Source organism: Theropithecus gelada, chromosome 5 (assembly GCF_003255815.1).
Source record: "Theropithecus gelada isolate Dixy chromosome 5, Tgel_1.0, whole genome shotgun sequence".
NCBI classification, from domain to species: Eukaryota; Metazoa; Chordata; class Mammalia; order Primates; family Cercopithecidae; genus Theropithecus; species Theropithecus gelada.
This window is the reverse complement of record NC_037672.1, coordinates 89042190-89061046: the sequence shown is the minus strand read 5'-3', so window position 1 is coordinate 89061046 and position 18857 is coordinate 89042190. Positions and strand designations below refer to the sequence as shown.

Below are 18857 nucleotides of genomic sequence, written 5' to 3'. Positions count from 1 at the left end.
TAATTTTGTAATTTTTTAAGTAGAGATGGGGTTTCTCCATGTTGGTCAGGCTGGTCTAGAACTACTGACTTCAGGTGATCCACCTGCCTCAACCTCCCAAAGTTGAATATTTTTTAAAATAAAAAATTAATTTGTAAAAATACAGTTTTCTGCTATGGCTGATTAAAGTCACAAAAGTAATATACAAATACACGTTTGCTATAAAAAAAATAATACAAAAGTATACTGAGGGTGAGACTCTCCCTTCTCTTAGCCCTCCCATTCGATATTCCTTCCCAGAAGTAACCATTATATATGTATTTCCAGAAAGTTTCCTTTGCATATAGACATGTGGTTTACAACTTCATCTTCAGTAGATGCTCACGTCAGGCCTGAGCATCAGAGAAGTGCCAGCTACTCATTCTGAGTGCCACAGAGTCAGGGACACATATTGTTCATTTACCACATGGCCCAGAACCTAGCACTGTGCCTGGAACATGGCAGGTGCCCAGTCAATCTTTAGGAATGAATGAAGGGAGTACAGATTTGAGTCACATAACAGGTTACTTTTCATTTTTTTATTTTAGAAAAGTCATCTCTGCTTTAACATTTCTTATGGGTGGTTACCATTTCCTTCCTTATTCAAATTCAATACTTTAGGATTAGTAGAATGAAAAAGGCACCTGAGGTCTCCTCTATTTCATGAAAGAATTGATATTATGTGGAAAACATACTTGGGCAAGAAAAAGAGTGTCTGTGTCTACAAAAACCCTGCTTTGGTTACATCTTAAAATAATCTCCAACTTGACGGTTCTTCCAAAAATGACAGTGTTTCGTAGAGAACTAAAATCAGAGACATGTGAGTGTTTTGGTTTACATGTTATTTCCTTCACCTGTTTAATCCACAATAAAAACCTTTTCAGTTTTATCTGTTTATTACCAACATGGATGCCAGAAACTTCCATCAACCATACACCTACAAACATGTGGGTTGCAAGTGGTTCATTTTTACCCTGGAGTTCTTACAAAATTTCACTAGGTGGGTCTAGGTTTTTCTGCTAATGGTCAGATGGAAAACTTACGCTTATAGAAAAGAAAGCTTTATATTTCAATCAAAACTCATACCCACAAAGTCCACAGGGGTTGCTGTTACAATTTAGACTCCCTGGGACCAGATATCTCGTATTGGGGTCTTTCTTTGGAGGGCAGGAAAACTTTTATAAGCAGATAACCCTCCAATCAACCACCTTCCCACTACAGTTCCAAGTAGCCTGGCAGACCTGCCCAGTGGGCCAGCTAGAACAATGCAGTTCTTTGTTATGGCAGGACGATTTACAACACACGCAGGCTACCAGCACTGCCCTAGACACTACCCCTCCCTTCTTTGCCTTTTCAGAAATGTTTCAGAGCAAGAGAGAAACAAAGCCTCAGACCCTATTTGCAATGTTCTCTCCTCAGTTATATAATCCTAAGTTTATATAAATCAAACTTTCCTCACACTCATAATTCTAAAGCATGTCTAACTTCTCGAGCAACTTCAAATTAAAAGAGTTGTAACCTACCAACACTTGCCAACAGGCTTCTCTTTAGAATTAATGAACTTGTAGGTGGAATCAGGAAGCTCACAGAGGGTTAAGGATAAATGGAAACGATCACTAATTGGACTAGCCAAAAGACAGATTATCGCCTTCAGGAAAATAAGAAAAACTTTTTTTTTTTTAAGAATCATAGCAATTCAAGCAAAGTACCTCACTGCGAAGGTATCAAGACCCTTCAGGCAGAATTCTGTCATGCTCGCAATTACTGACAGGGATGTTGGTTGTGGAGGAGTATTTGGAGTGGTGGCAGAAAATTGTATCAGCATTTCCAGCATGAATAGGTCTTATCTTCTTAGCGGATGCTCAGAAGCCAAGGTCTGGATGCAGTCGGTCAGTTGCAAATAACAGCTCAGGAATATTAAATGGCTTCAGGAGTCGAGTGGACAGCACGATTACCTAACAACGGGAGAGGGCAAACACACCGCAGGGAATTAGGGGGGCCAATCTCAGGGTACTGGATGATGGGAAATAGAATGCAACAAATGTCTTTGGGGGAGGGTATGAAGTGAAGTTCTATGAAGGAAAGGTAGAAGGCAGCCAGTTCAATGGCGCTAGTGCCCTGCCTGGAAGGAGGGGGACACAGTCTGGGAGAGATGGCCTGTAGGACAGCTGGGCTGTGTCTACTGAACCTTTAGCCAATGGGGCACTCAGGGTGGCTGAGACTGGCACTAGGTACATTTGAGAGGCAGAGACCAGCCACTGCCTTGCTGCTAAATTGGACTGGATCATACTCTCGCTTTGTAATGCAGTAATTTGACCTCAATATCAAGGTTTCTCCCCATTTCAGGGAGCCTTTGCTCCTCCAGGGAGCATGAGAAGGCACATCCAGGAGGCGGATGTTGTTAGTGATGATGGTGATTGTTAGTTTCCTAGTACCACAAACTGGGTGGCTTAAACAATGGAAACTTACTGTCTCACAGTTCTGGAGCCTAGAAGTCCAAGATCACGGTGTTGGCAGGGTTGGCACCTTCTAAGGGCTGCGAGGGAATCTGTTCCACGCCTTTCTCCTAGCTACCCTGCGCCTTCACATTGTCTCTCCCTATGCATGTCTGTTGCTGTGTCCAAATTTCCCCTTCTTATATACACACAGTCACACTGGATTAGAGCCCACACTAAAGACCCCATTTTAACTTGATGATCTGCAAAGATCCTATTTCCAAGTAAGGTCATATTCACAGGTACCAGTGGGGAGGTTAGGACTGTAAGATATTTTAAAGGGGACACATTTCAACTCATAACAATGATGATGGTGATGATAAGGATAACGAATACTTGTTAATTTTTATGATGTGCCAGGTTCTGAGGATTGTCTCATTGAATATCCATTTGATCCTGATATCGAGCTTATGAAATAGGTACATTTATTATTCCTGCTTTGTAGATGAAGAAAATAAAGTACAGAAAGGCTCAGGAACTTGTACAAGGACACACATACAGTCAGCGGCTGAGTCAGGATCCCAGCGCAGACAGGCTGGCCCCAGTGCCCCCGTGCCTCCCTTCCCTGTCATCAAGGGCTCTGGGCCCTTTATTCCCTTACTCCACATGCACCTTTGGGCTCCTCTGGCTTCTTTCATGGTGACCCTGTCTGCTTCCCTCAGTCTGGATTTTATTCCGGGATAGATTTGTCTCTGCAATAGTGGGAGAGCCTGTTCCCTGGGTCTGGGCTGGGGGCATGATGTGCTTTATAAGGGCCTGGTTAGGTTTTGCACAAGCAGTATTGTATGCACCCTAGAAGAAGAGGTGACTATGAGGAAAGCTATCCGGGAGCCTGAATTCCACAGCCCACAATCCTTTGGAAGGGGATTCCAAGGCCCACAGCATGACTACCTGGCTGCGCTCCTTTGGTGCAAGTGGGCCTGCACACTTTACCAACCTCCTTTCCCACTCCCCACATTGTCCCAGGTATAATTAAATGAGTGAATTAACCAATCCATGTCAACGAGCTCATTGGTGGAAAACAAAAAGTCTGTACTCCAATGAAGAGAAAAAGTAGAAGAGGAAGAGAGAAGGAAGCATTTTCTTGTTGTTAAAGAAATAATTTTTCAACAACCTTATGAGAAAGTTGTCTGTTTAAAAACTTAGTTTTTGGAAGCATCTATGTTACTTCTTCTTGAAAGAGGATTATCTTAAAATATATATATATAGTTAATGTCAGCCAAGTCATATTTTTGGCAGAAACAAATTCACTGAAATCTGTGTTTCATGATTTTCCTCGAAAATCATGCAAGGAGCCTTTGAGGACAGTGGGTGAAGATTGGCCTTCTCTATCATCTGCATGTATGGTTTAGACACCATTTGAATGTGTGTCTCCCAAGAGGGTCTCTACTTATTTCAGGTCTTCCTCACCAAACCCAGTAGGTAATTGAGCCTGGCGGCTTCCAGGCGAGTGCCATCAGCACACCCTGAGTAGATCCGAGCTCCACACTGACCGGCCAGAAGCCCTCCAGAAAGTCACAACTTACAGCCTTGCTTACCTCATCTCTCTCAGAAGGAAAATAACAGTGCCAAGCTTGAAGCAGTATGGCAAGGATTACATAAGATCATGTATGTGGAGCACAGGAAGTGCTCAGCAACTGTGAGCTGCTATTGTATTGTGGTTTTGTGATTCAGTCCTAGATCTCCTTCTGAATCTTATGAAAGCTAAGAACTTTCTAGAAAAATATACAGACGTTCATACAAGATTTTGTGTTATAGTTTTAGGGGTGGTTAATGAACTCCTAGGAATTCACAGACCACAATTAAGAAGCCCTTTTTCAAGCTGGGTGCGGTGGCTCACGCCTGTAATCCCAGCACTTTGGGAGGCCGATTTGGGCAGAGCACCTGAGGTCAGGAGTTCAAGACCAGCCTGGGCAACATGGTGAAACACCATCTCTACTAAAAATACAAAAATTAGCTGGGCGTGGCGGTGCACGCCTGCAGTCCTAGCTACTTGGTAGGCTGAGGCAGGAGAATTGCTTGAACCCCAGAGGCGGAAGTTGCAGTGAGCCGAGATTGTGCCACTGCACTCCAGCCTAGGTAACAGAGTGAAAATCAGTCTCAAAAAAAACAAAAAAAAAGAAGCCTTTCTTCAGAAATCTTTTTAAATGCACACATAAAGACAAACATTGCGCACTCTTTGGAAGTAGGTTCTTCGAAGGAGGTAGAGGCCAGTAGTCGTTCATGCAAAGGGCCCTCCCCTCCTGCTGTGACTTGGCGGTCTCCAGCACACTGCCAGCCCTTGGGGTCTTTAATTCTAAAGCAAAGATTGTGGATTCGTCTCTGGCTGGGGTGAGGGTGGGCCTGAGGGCTAGGGTACATCTCCATCCCCATGGATGCTAAGTCTTCTTGGCAGGTTTGAGGAACTTGGAGTGATAAGGCTAAAAGTGTTGACTTCCAGAGCAGCAATAACTGAGCCCAAAGAATCTGTCACTCTCGGGTAGTGTGCTGGGTTTCCAGTCATGGCTGACAGAGACCGTGGATTTGGCTACTGCCACTGAGCTGAAACAGTAAGGCCAGTCCTCACATCTGAACAAGCAGGTATTTAACAGTAATCAGTCTACAGCTTTGTGAGGGCTCAGCCAGAGGCTGTCTGGGGTCTGCTCTGTGGAGGGGTGAAAAGAAACAGATGGAAAACAGGGGTTTCTCAAGCAGTAAGTTAGGGGGCCTTCATGGAGGGGAGACAGCAGGACTGAGGCCAGGAGGCTTTGGGATAGCACAGTGGTTAAGAGCACAGGTTTAGGAGGGTCCATCTGCGTTGGACCCTGGCTGGGCCACTTGCCAGATGAATGACCCTGGAGAAGTTGCTTAACCACATGGAGCCTCAATTTCTTCATCTGTAAAGTGGGAATGATACCCACCCCACATGATTATGTGAGGATCAATGTGAACATCTTCTAAAATATCTGACACAATGACGGGCTCCAGAGGGGCTCAGAATGGCAGCTGCCATGACTGCTTTGTCACCATCACTGTCCTCATTATGTGCATCCCCAGTTGCATCCTTCCACCCAGCTCACAGCAGTCATGGGGTGGATGCAGGGGAGTGGAATTGCCAGAGCCAGTGACCCTAAGTGTGAATCTGATCGTATTACTACCAGGCTTAAAATCCCTGCAGCTTCCTCACTGCCCTCTGGTAAGCCCAGCCCTCCCGGAGAGCATCAAAGGACTTCAGAACCTGAACGCTGCCAGCACTCCACATCCGGCCCTTGCCTCCACACCCCCAAATCAGTCCCACATTCCAGCCTCCCTAACTCCTCGCAGTTTTGCACCTGGCACTTTGGGGATGCTTCTTGGTCCGGGAGAGGAGCTCCCTACTCTGGCCAAAGACCCGTCCTCCATTGTCCTTCAGCAATCAGTTCAGGCATGACTCCCTCCAGAAAGCCTTCCCAGACCACCCCTCTCCAAAGCCTGAGTGTGTCCCCTGGCTGTTGGTATCTCACTGTATTCCCTGTCAACTTAACTGAGTCTTTTCATTGTTTCTTAGCACAGTGCCTGATACACAGCAGGTCTTTGAGTCAGTTGGCGCCTGATTGAGTGAACAAAAACCATACAGCAGTGAAGGAGGCAGGGCGTGTAGCCATGGCCAGCGGGAAGTTTTCGCTCAGGGCAGCTCTAGTGGAAGATGCTCAGACAGCTCCAGGTAAATGTGTTTCCTCTCCATTCGATGAAAACCTTACTTACTTGTCTCTAATTCCTGTTTTGAAGAGCAAGCAGGATCATACTGCTGACATTTCACATAGAGCATGAAATATAAGAGTTGGTGGTCTTTGAGTATGTTTGCATCTTGGGCATCTTTCAGTATTGGCTACTTTTGAGCATTTTCAGAATTTTTAAAGCACATTCTACTAGAACATTTCTACATTATTTGGCTAAGACCACCCTAAAATTCTAAAAAGTGGGCCCTAAACAGGAACAAAGATGCTCAAAAATGAAAAAGAAAATAGTCAAAAGAGTTTGAAATTAGCTGATCAGATATGACATTTAATTGTTTTTAAACATGATCATCAACCATGTGATAGTGGACAAGTTAAGCACTAGAGAATTCCTTTCAGAGAACTGGTCTTTTCTCAGGCAGCCAAGGGCACTGAAGAAAATTCCCATGGGTGATGCTCAATCCTTGCCCACCATATGGCTACTTTTCTCTGCATTTTCTAAAATGCTTCTTTTGATTCTCAGTATTAGAAATCAGAGGTACATAGAACCTAAACCTGGTCTTCTCTGCTTCCTCTCCCTCTCCCTTTTTCAGGGTCCCTGCCATCTCTTCTTCTCCTCCTTCTCCTTCCCCTCCCTCTCTCACCTCCTGTTTCTTTCTGGGGGTAGTTTTTGTTACTTCTTCTCAACTCAGAACTGAGTGTCATTCAGGGCTGAAGAGTCAGCTGACTTTACCCCTGAACCATCAACTCCTAGCCACTCCACTTTCACCTGCTAATAGCCAAGTGGGCTGGCGGCAGTGGCCAGCCTCCTTCTCAAGCCAGAGGTGTCCAGGATGCTCAAGAGCACCCTGCAGTGCTCAGAGCTTGGCCCAGCCACCATATCTGCCCTGCACCATCCACCCACTGGAACACCTCCCACAAAAACAGCCAGTGGGGAGAGAATCTTTGCTGATTAAAAATAAATTTCACAGTCAAATATGAGAAACGGGGTTTTTAATGAAAACAAAAAATTGTTTTCGAAGAGCCTGAACGACACTGCAAGCTGCAGGGTAGTTATGACGTAGGTGTGAGCACGTGTTGCTAACTGCAGGCAGTTCTATCAAGGAATGTTTGAAGATCCTGCTCATTCATCAACAACAAGCCTCTGTGTCAAAGCAGATACTTGACATCAAAAAACTATACCGGCTGACTGTGAGACGGGGTGGAGGACATCAGCCAGGGAACCAAGTCCCTCCAGCAGCTTTCGGCCGGCACTGGCTCTCTACTCCAGCTAGAAGGGGGATGTACAGTCTTTGTCCTCAGGCCTGCCTTGAACTCCACATGGGCAGCCCAGCCCTTAGGAGTGACCCAGCCCTCTGGGCTTTCTGCTGCTCCAGACCATGGCTATAATTTGTAGGTGCCAGCATCTTCCTGTTCTATTTCTGCTGAACACAGAGGAAGCAGGGAAATCCAGGATTTACATTCCATATCCCCCTGATTTCTAACACTCAGTATCAAAAGGAGCAAGGGGTACATTTTTTGTCCTCTTTTCTTTTAAATTTGGGAGATTCTTCCCCAAAGTGACCCACATATGCACAGGCACCAACATGCATATTCATTCGATAGGCAGCTTTTGGAGCATATATTGTATTCACGCTGTACAGGCACATGCACACATACACACTCACACACCTGTGCTAAACCCAGAAGGCTTGTATCATTAAGCCAGTGACACAGTGGATTAGCCTTACTGAAAAACTTGGGAACCATCTGACCTGCCTACCACTGCCACAGAGTCACTGTGCTGTGCTTATAAGGCTCTCAGAAGACCTGAAGTATGAGATTTAGATCTTTTCGCTGTTGTCTCCCCAGGGCTTCCCATCAATTTTAGAATAACCTGGAGGCAGGTTTGTGGAGCCAGGATTAGGGATCCTTGAACCTCTTAAGTTGTGTGCAAAACTGTGTGTGAGCATATTTCTGGGTCTACTATTTTTTTTAAAAAAATTATTATGTCTTCACTAAACATTCAACTCTGGGTTGGGCATGGTGGCTCATGCCTGTAATCCCAGCACTTTGGGAGGGCAAGGCGGGCGGATCACTTGAGGTAGGAGTTCAAGGCCAGCCTGGCCAACATGGTAAAACCCCGTCTCTACTAAAAATGCAAAAAATTAACCGGAAGTGGTGGTGGGCACCCGTAATCCCAGCTACTCAGGAGGCTGAGGAAGGAGAATCACTTGAACCCGGGAGGTGGAGGTTGCTGTGAGCCGAGATCGTGCCACTGTACTCCAACCTGGGCGACAGGGCGAGACCGTCTCAAAAAAAAAAAAGAAAAAAAAATATTGAACTCTGTAAATGCAGAACTACAGGAAAGTGTGGGTGCGGCATGCCTCACTATGAAAAGCAGTGGATGGGTGTCATCTTGCCCACTGGCCCTCCTCTTGTTCCTGAGCTGGCCGTTCCCTGTATTTTCTCAGAGGTTCCCTCCCTGTTATTTTCTTCTTACAATCACAGGCTTCTGCTAGCCTCTCGGCTACCATCCAGCTGCAAAGTTCAGCCAGCCAGAGCTGTCTGGCCGTGGAGTCCCACAGTAGGCATTGAGTGAGTGAGGAGAGAGGCTGGTGTGGGACATATGCGGATCAGAGCAGGGGAAACCTGGAATTTCCCACTTGGTGTCTGTGGCAGTTTGGGATGGGGGAGGTTGCCCTCTTGATCCCTTTTTAGTAGACAGGAAAGAGGACCTTCTCCAATGCACACATTTTCACTCATCAGTACATCTCCCAACGACCACAGGCAGGAGAGTGGAGAAAACATGTCCCTTTTAGAGCAGAGAAGTCTTCAGAGGCTAGCAGGTGGGCATGTGGTTTCTGGTTTCCTATGTTTCATGCTATTCTTGCCACTTTTTGCGAAAGAGAATTCATTTCTGGAGGTGCTGTGAATGGATTCTATTCATTTCCTTTGAACAGCTGATCCCCGAATGCTTTTCAAATCTCAGATCCAAAGCCTTCTCCATGGGAGTCTTGCTATCTAAAAGAAGCTCGTCCTCCTGGTTTTTTCTACACTGGCACCTATCTATGTCTGCTGTCCACTTGCCACGAGCTGGCGCTTCCATGTTTATTGTCAGTTACTACCCAGTAGAATGGAAGTTCCATGAAAGTAGGAATGTGTCTAGCTTGGTCACTGTTCTGTCCTTAGCATAAAGGACAATGCCTGGCACAGAGTAGATCATCTTTTTGCTTTTTAGATACTCTATAAATGCCTGTTGAATCATTAGTTAATCCAGCTTAATAGGAATGATTGTAAGTTCCTGTACGTGGATCCAAAAAGCACCCACACAGCAGTAGAATAGGGAAGATTTGGAATAATAGCAATAGATACAAAAGATAAGGTGGTTTTAATTGTCTACAATGTCAGTGTCAGTCAATAGGTTGGTGTGGTTTGTGTGGTCTTTTCCAGAAAAGCTGCTTTTCTGTTATGTTGGAATGACATAAGTAGAGTCTCTAATGTTCAGTATTGGACATTCAATTAACATTTATGAATATCCAATAAGTGGCAGACTCTGCAGTGCTGAGAATATAATAGTTGAAAAATGCAAAGACCTGAGGCTGGAGGGGCATAAGCAAGGACAAGAGTGGTAGGAAAAGAAGCCCCAGATGTAGGAAGGGGTGAGATCATGTGGGCTTTGTAGGCCATGGTAGAGAGGAGGAGGAGATGACCCCAATTTTCTCTGAGCTGATCAGTCCACACCAAGGTTTGGCTTTTGGTTCCAATCAAGTGCTAGAGAGGGAGACAAACTGGGGTTGAGGAGAACTGCCACATCATCAGGGAATTCAAGTCCATGTCACAGGGTAAGAGGGGGGTGGCTACAGGAACTGATGATATTCAGTTTGGAGAAGAGAAGACCTGGTGGAGGACATGGGAGCTATCTTCATATGTCTGCAGAATCGTCATGTGGAAGAGGGATGAACCTCATTTTCTTTTAAATTCTGTGTGGCTTAAGAGCTAGAACCAGCACTGCTGAGTGACAGTACCAAAGAGGCAGATTTGGGCTTCATCTAGAGGAGATATTAGAACCAAGAATGAAGCCCTCTGTGGTGGTTAGTAGTGAGTGTCAACTTGATTAGGTTAAAGGATGCAAAGCATTGTTCCTGGGTGTGCCTGTGAGGGTGTTGCCAAAGGAGATTAACATTTGAGTCACTGGACTGGGAAAGGCAGACCCACCCTCAACCTGGGTGGGCACAATCTAATCAGCTGCCAGTGGAGCCAGAATAAACACAGGCAGAAGAACATGGAAAGATTAGATTGGCTTAGCCTCCCAGCCTACATCTTTCTCATATGCTGGATGCTTCCTGCCCTCGAACACTGGACTCCAACTTCTTCAGCTTTTGGACTTGGACTGGCTTCCTTGCTCCTTAGCTTGCAGATGGCCTATTGTGAGACCTCACCTTCTGACTGTGTGAGTCAATATTCCTTAATAAACTCCCCTTTACATCTACATTTATCCTATTAGTTTTGTCCCTCTAGAGAACCCTGACTAATATACCCTCCAAGCCTCAAATAGGCTACAGTGGGAGGTGACAAATCCTCATCCTGGGAGATGGTCAAGTAAAGGCTGGATAGTAAAGCCAGAATGGAAGCACTAGCTATGTCTATTATTGCTGTTTACATCAGTGATCAAGTGAGGGTTACTCCCTTGCTCGCCCAAAGGTCTTAGACGGTCTATTGGGTATAGATTCTGTAGAACCTATCCCCTTCAATGAGGTCACATGTGTTCTTGAACAGAAGTCAGAGTCTGAGCAGACACTGGAACTAGCACGCATGCCACTTCGTGTATTGCTAGGGCAGCAAGGCATGATTTCCGCTGCACTCTAAAAAGCAGGAAGCTGGTCCTGTCTCATATCTGCAGAGTTTGCTGTAGGGCCAGGGCAGCTGTGTGTCTGTCAAGGTCTAAGAAAGGGAGACCTGCAACAGCAGGTGTCACTCTGCAAACATCCAGGTAATTCACCTCCTTCAAAAATGTGGAGTGAAGGACTTCAGGATAAAGAATGCCTCTTCTGTTTCCCCTGCTGCCTGAGGAATCTTCCTAGGGCCTGCTAACTCTTCAGAGGAGCTTTTTGCACAAAGGACAAGTAGCAGTCAAGGTTGATCCTTAAGCTCAAAATTCTTTGAGAAGCTCTCTCTGCAGATGACTGAGCACAGGGTCAGATTGCAGCAAAGTCACTGTAGATTCTGGGGCTCTGCTGTCAAACTCAGGTCACAGGGCTTTGAAAACGTCTGCATTTTATCCTTTTAGAGTAGGGATTAACATGTCTTTCAGGCTATTACAATGCATCACTGTTCTGAAGAGCTAAGAATTTGGTTCACTATGTTAGAGGGGCAGCAAGAAGTGTGGTTTCTGATGAAAAGAGAAAAAGAGGTCTTGCTCAAAAAGGCAATCATTCATTAAACAGAACCATATCACTGCTGGCAAGGAGGGTGTTAAATGAAGCAGAATTTGCAAATTTTTCAGAAATCTTACCAGCTATGACCATAACAGGTGATAGTAACAGAAGAATGATCATAGTCAAAAACTGGTCACTGCCCTGCTCAAGAGCCTGCTGCAGCTCTCTGGGTGTCCAGGTCCCATTCCTCAGTTGGGTGTCTGGAGACCAGCAGGGACCAGACCTTCTTGACTTAACCTGGTAGCTCAGTGACTCTAACAACACAGACTGCTCCTACCAGGCCAGTTCCGTTGGAGTCAATAAACCCCTCAAACTACAAGGGTTACTGAGTCGCTGCCATTTGCTCAGGCCTGGAAAGCCTCAGCCTTTGTCCTCAAGGAATTTATATTTGACTGGGGAGACTAGACCAGCAAATATGAAGTAGTCAGGGAGAAGTCCAGATCTGCATTTCCCAGTATAGATGGTGGAGGTGGGTAGAGATGTGGAAAGAGCCCGGAGCAACAGGTAGGATGTCACAAAAGGGAAGGATGCAGCTCCTGGAGCTGGCTGTGTGGATATGTACAGTAGTGGGTGGAGGTAGGAGGTGGCACAAAGCTGTAACCCCAAAGCACTGGGAAGATAACACCCCCACAGTCAAGTCTTAACCTGGGGGGATGAGAGTGGAAGGGAAGACATCCCAGGTTCTCTGACCTCTGGCGTGAAAATTCTGAGCCGTGTAACACCAGCTCCTCAGGGGCCCCTGGAGGACCGCGCACCTAGAGCATACCCAGCTTGGCAGTGTGTTGTTTTGTGGCTTTTCTTCTTCACTGTCTTTTTTTTTTCTGAGTTCTTCACTTCTGCTTCTTGGGATCATCTGCCAAATAAACTACCTGCTCTCTCATCCCTGGCTTTGGGGCTGCTTTGGGGAACACACTAAGGCAAGCGTTTTACATCTTACCAATTTAACAGGCTGTGCACCCCCAGTCACAGGAGAACTTCCAGAGGCAGGGGTTCTCCTCTTCCAGAAGCCTCCCTCCCTGGGCTCCTGCTGCCTCATTCTGTGAGCCTCAAATCCTCCAGCACAGCAGTGTGGTGACTGCTCAAAAACGGCCGGGAATAACTGCAGCCATCATTGACTGAGAGTTCTGAGCCAGGCATAGTGCTAAGAAGCATATTCTCAAGCCTCTTCTGATTTAAGATTCACAGCCACCTTGGCCCATTTTCTAAATGAGGAAACTGAGGGCTTTTTCCTCCCAGATCACCTGCTTAGTCAAAGGCAGAGATAGGATTGGAACTTGGGCCCATAAAATAGAAAGGTCTACGTTCTTCACTACTGGGCCACAGAGCCAGTTTTTTTGTTTAGGGGATGGGATGGGGCCTGGCAAGAGGTATAGAGAAGAAAGCTACAACACTAGTCACTGTCTGGACAATGCTCCTTCCTGCACTCCTCTGACTCCGCTCTCTAATTGCCACAGTTGGGAGGTGGTTCTTGGAGTCATCCCTCCATTATCTGGAGCCTAGAGAGCAGTGAAAACTCCTGAGATATTCAACACTGATTGGACACCAGAGAATATAGGACCCTAAGGAATCAGGAATAGGGATAACAGTACCTTAGCCCCAGAAGCCCAGAGCTACAAAAGAAGAGCTCTCCTCCCTCCCTTCACCCCACCGGACTCCACCCTACCCCAGTTTATTTTGCAAACAACAGAGTTTCCATTTAGGGCTAATTTGCCTGGTGTCATAGCATTTAATCTGTCATGATAGACTTTATCAAAATGACCCAGTCCTGCACCTCTGGGAACAAAGGAACTTGTTTGTTCCTGTATGGACATGTAGGGCTGGTTCTGGCTGCAGGAAGACATTGTGACACAGGTGGCAGCAGGAGGGAAGGAACAAAGCCAGGAGGGTGATAGGCAGGCAGGCTAGGAGATGGGCACTGGGACCCCTGGGTGGAGGGCCCTCACCCACCCTTCACACCCCTGCCTCTGAGCTCTTGTTCAAATCATGGAAGACTCAGTACCTGGGTTCCTGGTTTCAATGATGCCACAAGATCTTTGACCATTTTCACTTCAGAGACCGTGACCCCACCTACCACAAAGAGGATCAGGACAGGGTAGTCACTAGGATGAGGGCGGCTCACCTGCAAAACAAAACACCAGCAATATCAGATGGATGGCAGTGATGCAGGTGCGATGCAGCTGGGTGCCATCTTCATTGTCCCTCTGTAGAAACCTCAGGACTACTACTGATAGTGGCAGGAGGCGGATAAATCCTAGGGAGATAGGGGTGGGACCCTGGTCAAACCTGATGACAGTTTAAAGCCTAGCTACAAGTCCCAGGTAAATCCATGGATTGGATTGAGAACCTGTCTTCCTATTTGGTGTGTTTTCCTCTGATTGATCCCTACCCTTCCCCTATTTTACATATACCTACCCTTCCCTAATTGGTTTTTTACACTGTCATGTCTATCTTTCAGTGGTGACTTTGTTTTAGCCTTTTTTTGCATACTTGCAAACCAATCAGCATGCACTTCCCATTCTGAGCCCATAAAAGCCCCGGACACAGCCACACACAGAGAGAAACCACCTGACTTCAGTTGGGGACCACCCTTGCATCCCCTCTCTGCTGAGAGCTGTTCTGTTGCTCAATAAAATTCTTCTCCACCCTCCTCACTTTTCAATTGTCAGTGTGACCTTGTTCTTCTTGGGCATGGGACAAGAACTCGGGAACCGCTGAATGCAGGTACAAGCTATAACACGGGTGAGCTGGGGCATGCCTGCCTGGCCACAGGCTGAGCCAGTGCACAAGCCATGTATGGCCCAGTGGGCCGAGTAGGTGGGGCATCTCCTGTGGCAAGCCTGGGGTCTAGCAAGGCCTGGGAGTGGGGCATTGCTGGCTGTGGAGGTCCCTGGTTGGCAAAGTGGGTGAGAAAAATCCTGTGTCACTACCTTCATTATGCAGGTGTGATAAACAGCCCTTAGAGAGATGATGATTTCTTAGCTATCAGATGCCCCAGTGGTCTGTGAACTCATTGACTGGGAAAATGTATAACACAACTCCTTATTATGTCTCTTTCGATAAAGATTTCGTTGAAAGAAAAGTTAAAGGAGCAGGAGCTACTAAAAACAAGAGAAGGCTGAGGGACAACTTCTTTCTTTCTTGTTAATCTCAGTATAAATGTGCCCCCTTCTTTGTTGCATGGCTCTGTTTATTTCCTTCAAAGCATGTAAAACAGCTTGTCGTTACTCTGTTTGTTTATTTATTTGTTTACTTGTTGGCCATCTTCTCTACTAGAACATAAATTCCATGAAGCAAGAGCCTCATCCTCCTGGTTTATGCTATTCCCAGCTTACCTAGTACAATTTCTGGTACATAATAGGTGCTCAATAAATGTTTGTGGAAATAATAAATAGTTAAAGCCTTAGGTAGGTGGAGGCAGAGGGTGTACAAAGATGAAAAAGCACAGGGCCCACCCCTCAAGGTGCTTACAGTACTGACTTACAGCCCTTAACTTCTTCAAGCTAGCCTGAGCTGAGGGTCCATGTTGCATGGAACCTACACAAGATGCTGTGGAGAATTCCACCTGGTTCCCTATGATTTCATCAATGAGGTAAAAATATTCTTATATACTAAAATGAGAATAACTCAAAGTAACCACTCAGGAAATGCAAAATGACCAATAACTAGACTCAGTGATGGGGATACTGAGGGGACAAGAAGGAATTTCTGAAGACAGTATGTTTTGAGCTGAATCTGGAAGCCACAGTTGGTTTGATGAGGAGTGGGCAGGAGAAATCGTGTGAGCCAAGTTCCAGAGACAATCAGTCACCAGAAGGGTGGAGCGGGACAGGGAGGCCCAGCCAGAATGGAGCATGCATGGAGTCCTTGCAGGAAAAAGTCTGCCAGCTGCCTGCGTGGCCACCAAAGCCAGAAGGTGGGTAACAGGCTTCACCTCCAGCAAGGAGAAGGGGAATGAAGGTATAAGTGTACATGTCCATCACAACGCATCTGTGGCTCACAGGCAGTCCAGAGGAGTGCCTGGGGGAGGAGCAGGGCAAGAGGAAGCCCTTTCTCTTACCACCCCCCAACTCCTTTCTCAGCTGAGATCTCTGGCTCCCTTGCCTGATTATACCCACGTCTCAACATCTTATTCTAAAAGCACTTGAAAGGATGATGCATTACGTGTTCCCAGTTATGTTGTTATTCCTTGGCTTCTGAAGAGGAAATTCAGAATGCAAAGGCAGCAGGCAGGAGGAAAGGAAGGACAGAGAGAAGAGAGAGGACTAGGGGACTAATGGCCTCAAAATAGGTGGTGGTGAATACTGGAAAACATTTCAAAACACTCTCATCTTTAGAAAAAGACACAAGTCCGCATCCTGCTCTGTACCTCTGTTTCTCCCTGACCACGTTTGTCAACTGCTTTCTTCCAATCTGCATATCAGACACCATAGCAACCCTGCTTTTGTCCTACTGTACCCTGGAATTGCTCTCACAGGAGTCACCAGTGGCTATCATATTGTAGGAGTCAGTGGACACTCCTTTGTTGTCATCTAACCTGACATTTCTGTGGCATTTGTCACAGCTGATGACACCCTTCTTAAGAACCATGATAGCACTTTCTCTAGGTGGTTCCTTCTACCCTTCTAATTATTTCTTCTCAGATTTCTTAATAGGTTCCCTTTCTCGGTATGCCCATTTAAATGTTGTTACTTATGGCTCCATCCTTGGCTCCTTGCCCTTTGCACTCAATGCAACATCCCTGAAGGACCTCATCTTCTCATGTGCCATTTTTTATGTACATCTCAAACCTATGCCTTTTGCTCAGTCATCTCTGTTGAGCTCCCGTGGACAGCACCACCTAGCTCCTGCGGACGATACCTCCCGAGATTTCTGAACTCAACAGGTTTCAAATGTGATCCAGGATCTTTTCCCCAAAACCTTTCCTTCTCTTGAATTTTTAACAGCATCACCACCTTCACAGTCACCTGAGCCAGGTACATGAGAGGCGTCTTAGATTTTGCTGTCTCTTTCATCTCCCAGATGAAGTTCTATTCATTCTACCTACTTAAAGTTATCAACATCTCCTTGATTACTTCCACATTAGATCACTGCTACAGTCTTCTAGTTTGTCTCCCCTACGCAGTTTGGCCATACCCCATCCATTCTCCTCATTTTTGCCAAGTACGTTTTCTAAAATACAAATATTTATTATTGAATATAGCAAACATTGCACTTTTTTGGTATTATCTCATTTAATTTTCAAAATATCCTTAGAAAGCAAACACAATTATTAGTGTATTTTGCAAATGCAGAGATTGAGGTTCATGCACAGTAATGGATCCAGGAGCAAAATGCCAGAGGCCACACTCTTAAACACCTCTCGGCTCCATCACATGCTCAGATTCTCTGCATAGAATCTCATAACTTTTAGGATAGAGTTCGAACTCTGTAGTTTAGCATATAAGGCTTTTACAATGTGGCTCTGGTTTATGACTCTATTTTCATCTCCTCCACACACACTATTTGCTGGAGCCATTCACGGCGGCTTGTGCCATACCTGAACACCTAGTATTTGTTTTTTGGAACATCTGTTAAACATATGATAATTTACTGAGTGTATGTATATCACCAGTGTGCTGCTCCATTAATTTTGAAAGTAAACAAACCAGTGTAACCAGCACCCAGACCAAGAAACAGAAAACCAGCATCCTGAAGAGACCCCCTCATGACCTACTCCTGTCACTACCTCCCCACAGGTAATCATCATCTTGACCTTAACAGTCTACCTTATACTTACTCAACTATACACCTTGGGGATTTTCCATATCAGTAAGAAAGGCCTGCAGGCTATAGACATGGTGTGGATCACACCAGTGGGTTTTGGCCTGTTTGTGCTTAGTACTTAGCACCTGGTAAGCTTTCAGTAAATGTTGCATGAATGAAATAGTTACATGAAGGAATGAATCATATCCGCAGGTTAACAGGAAAGGCCCTTCTTTTCTTAGAAACCCTCCCTTTACTTTATGCATAGTTCTTCTGCCTGAGTAAGTAACCCGGATCTTCTTTCCAGCCCTACAAACAATTGTTGCTTCTCACTTAATCCTGGGACAGAAATAAATTGGCTCCAGAACTTGAACGTGGTACAATATGTTCCCAAAGACATATGCTTTCTATAAGAGAGTCTGGAATCCAAAGTACATTGGGAGAATCCTGGAAGGATGTATTGACAGATGAAAAGGGAAAAAAAAGAAACAAACTGCGACAACAAAGAACAATACCCTGGGGCTAAGGAGTGGGGGGAATGTTGGTTTTGGTACAAATAAATGGGTCCAATTAATGCATGTTGGTGTTTGCTATTTTGGTTTCTGTTTAGATTCATGTTTTGATACCAGACTTTTCTTGTGGAGCTGTTCAAGTCAGCAGACTGTTGGGAAGTGGAGTCTTTTCAGTCTTTTCCATCAGAATAACACATTCCTTATAATAGGCCATACATGACTAAGCCCTGTTTGCATGTTAGTTCATGGTATAAGGCACTTTGAAGATGAAAGACTGAAGCATAACTACTGCAATTGCAAATGCACAGATTAATAAAGTAAGTCCGAGTCACTGTTCTTTCTTTCATTTTCTAAATCTTTGCTGGCTGTGATTTTAAGACATCAGTTCTGGTGAGAGAAGACAGTTTCCTTACACCATTCCATCTCAGCCTTTGCAGCAGAGGCTGCTGAGACCCCTTTGGAGGAGTGCACCCCTGAGAGAGCTCTTTGATGTGTTATGATTGTCTTCTATCACTGGGGTTGCCAAAAGAAGGGTTTCTGCTGCTGCTTCCAGTTTCCAGGTGCCCTCTAAGAGTTTGGGATCCTGATTCCTCCTCCACATGGTGCTCCTCCACTCAGTTTCTCTTTATTTGTGATTCATTTGTCCCTACAACAGGCAAGGGGCAGGTCATTCTACAACAATGGACAGGGCCTTGTAGAAGGAAGACAGTTCAATAGGAGCTTTGGCCTTAAGGGGGTACTAAGCCTCGGAAGCACCCAGGCTGACACTGAAGTTGGCCCTTGGTAATGGCTTTTCTCCCCCCAGGAATTAGTAACAGCACTGCCACTCCCTCTGAACACTTCACGTTTCATGTTTTATTCACTTATTCATCCATTCAACAAATATTTATTGACTGACTACTGTGGGGCCAGACACCATTCTAAGCATCAGGGATTCGTCAGTGAACCAAAGAGAAAAGAACCCCTGCTGTCACAGAG

The 18857-nt window shown here is 45.6% G+C and overlaps 1 protein-coding gene across 2 annotated transcripts in view; it reads right to left on the bottom strand.

Moving 5' to 3' along the window:
* Positions 1-537: 537 nt before the first annotated feature.
* Positions 538-18857, bottom strand: part of SCFD2 (sec1 family domain containing 2) — a 523211-nt gene continuing 504891 nt past the window's right edge. For both annotated transcript variants that reach the window (XM_025386356.1, XM_025386357.1), the window contains 2 exons: positions 13625-13744; positions 538-1973 (listed from right to left, as the gene is read on the bottom strand). In XM_025386356.1, coding sequence (XP_025242141.1) covers positions 1881-1973; positions 13625-13744 — 213 coding nt within the window. In that variant the 3' untranslated portion in view covers positions 538-1880. The remainder of the gene's footprint in view (positions 1974-13624; positions 13745-18857) is intronic.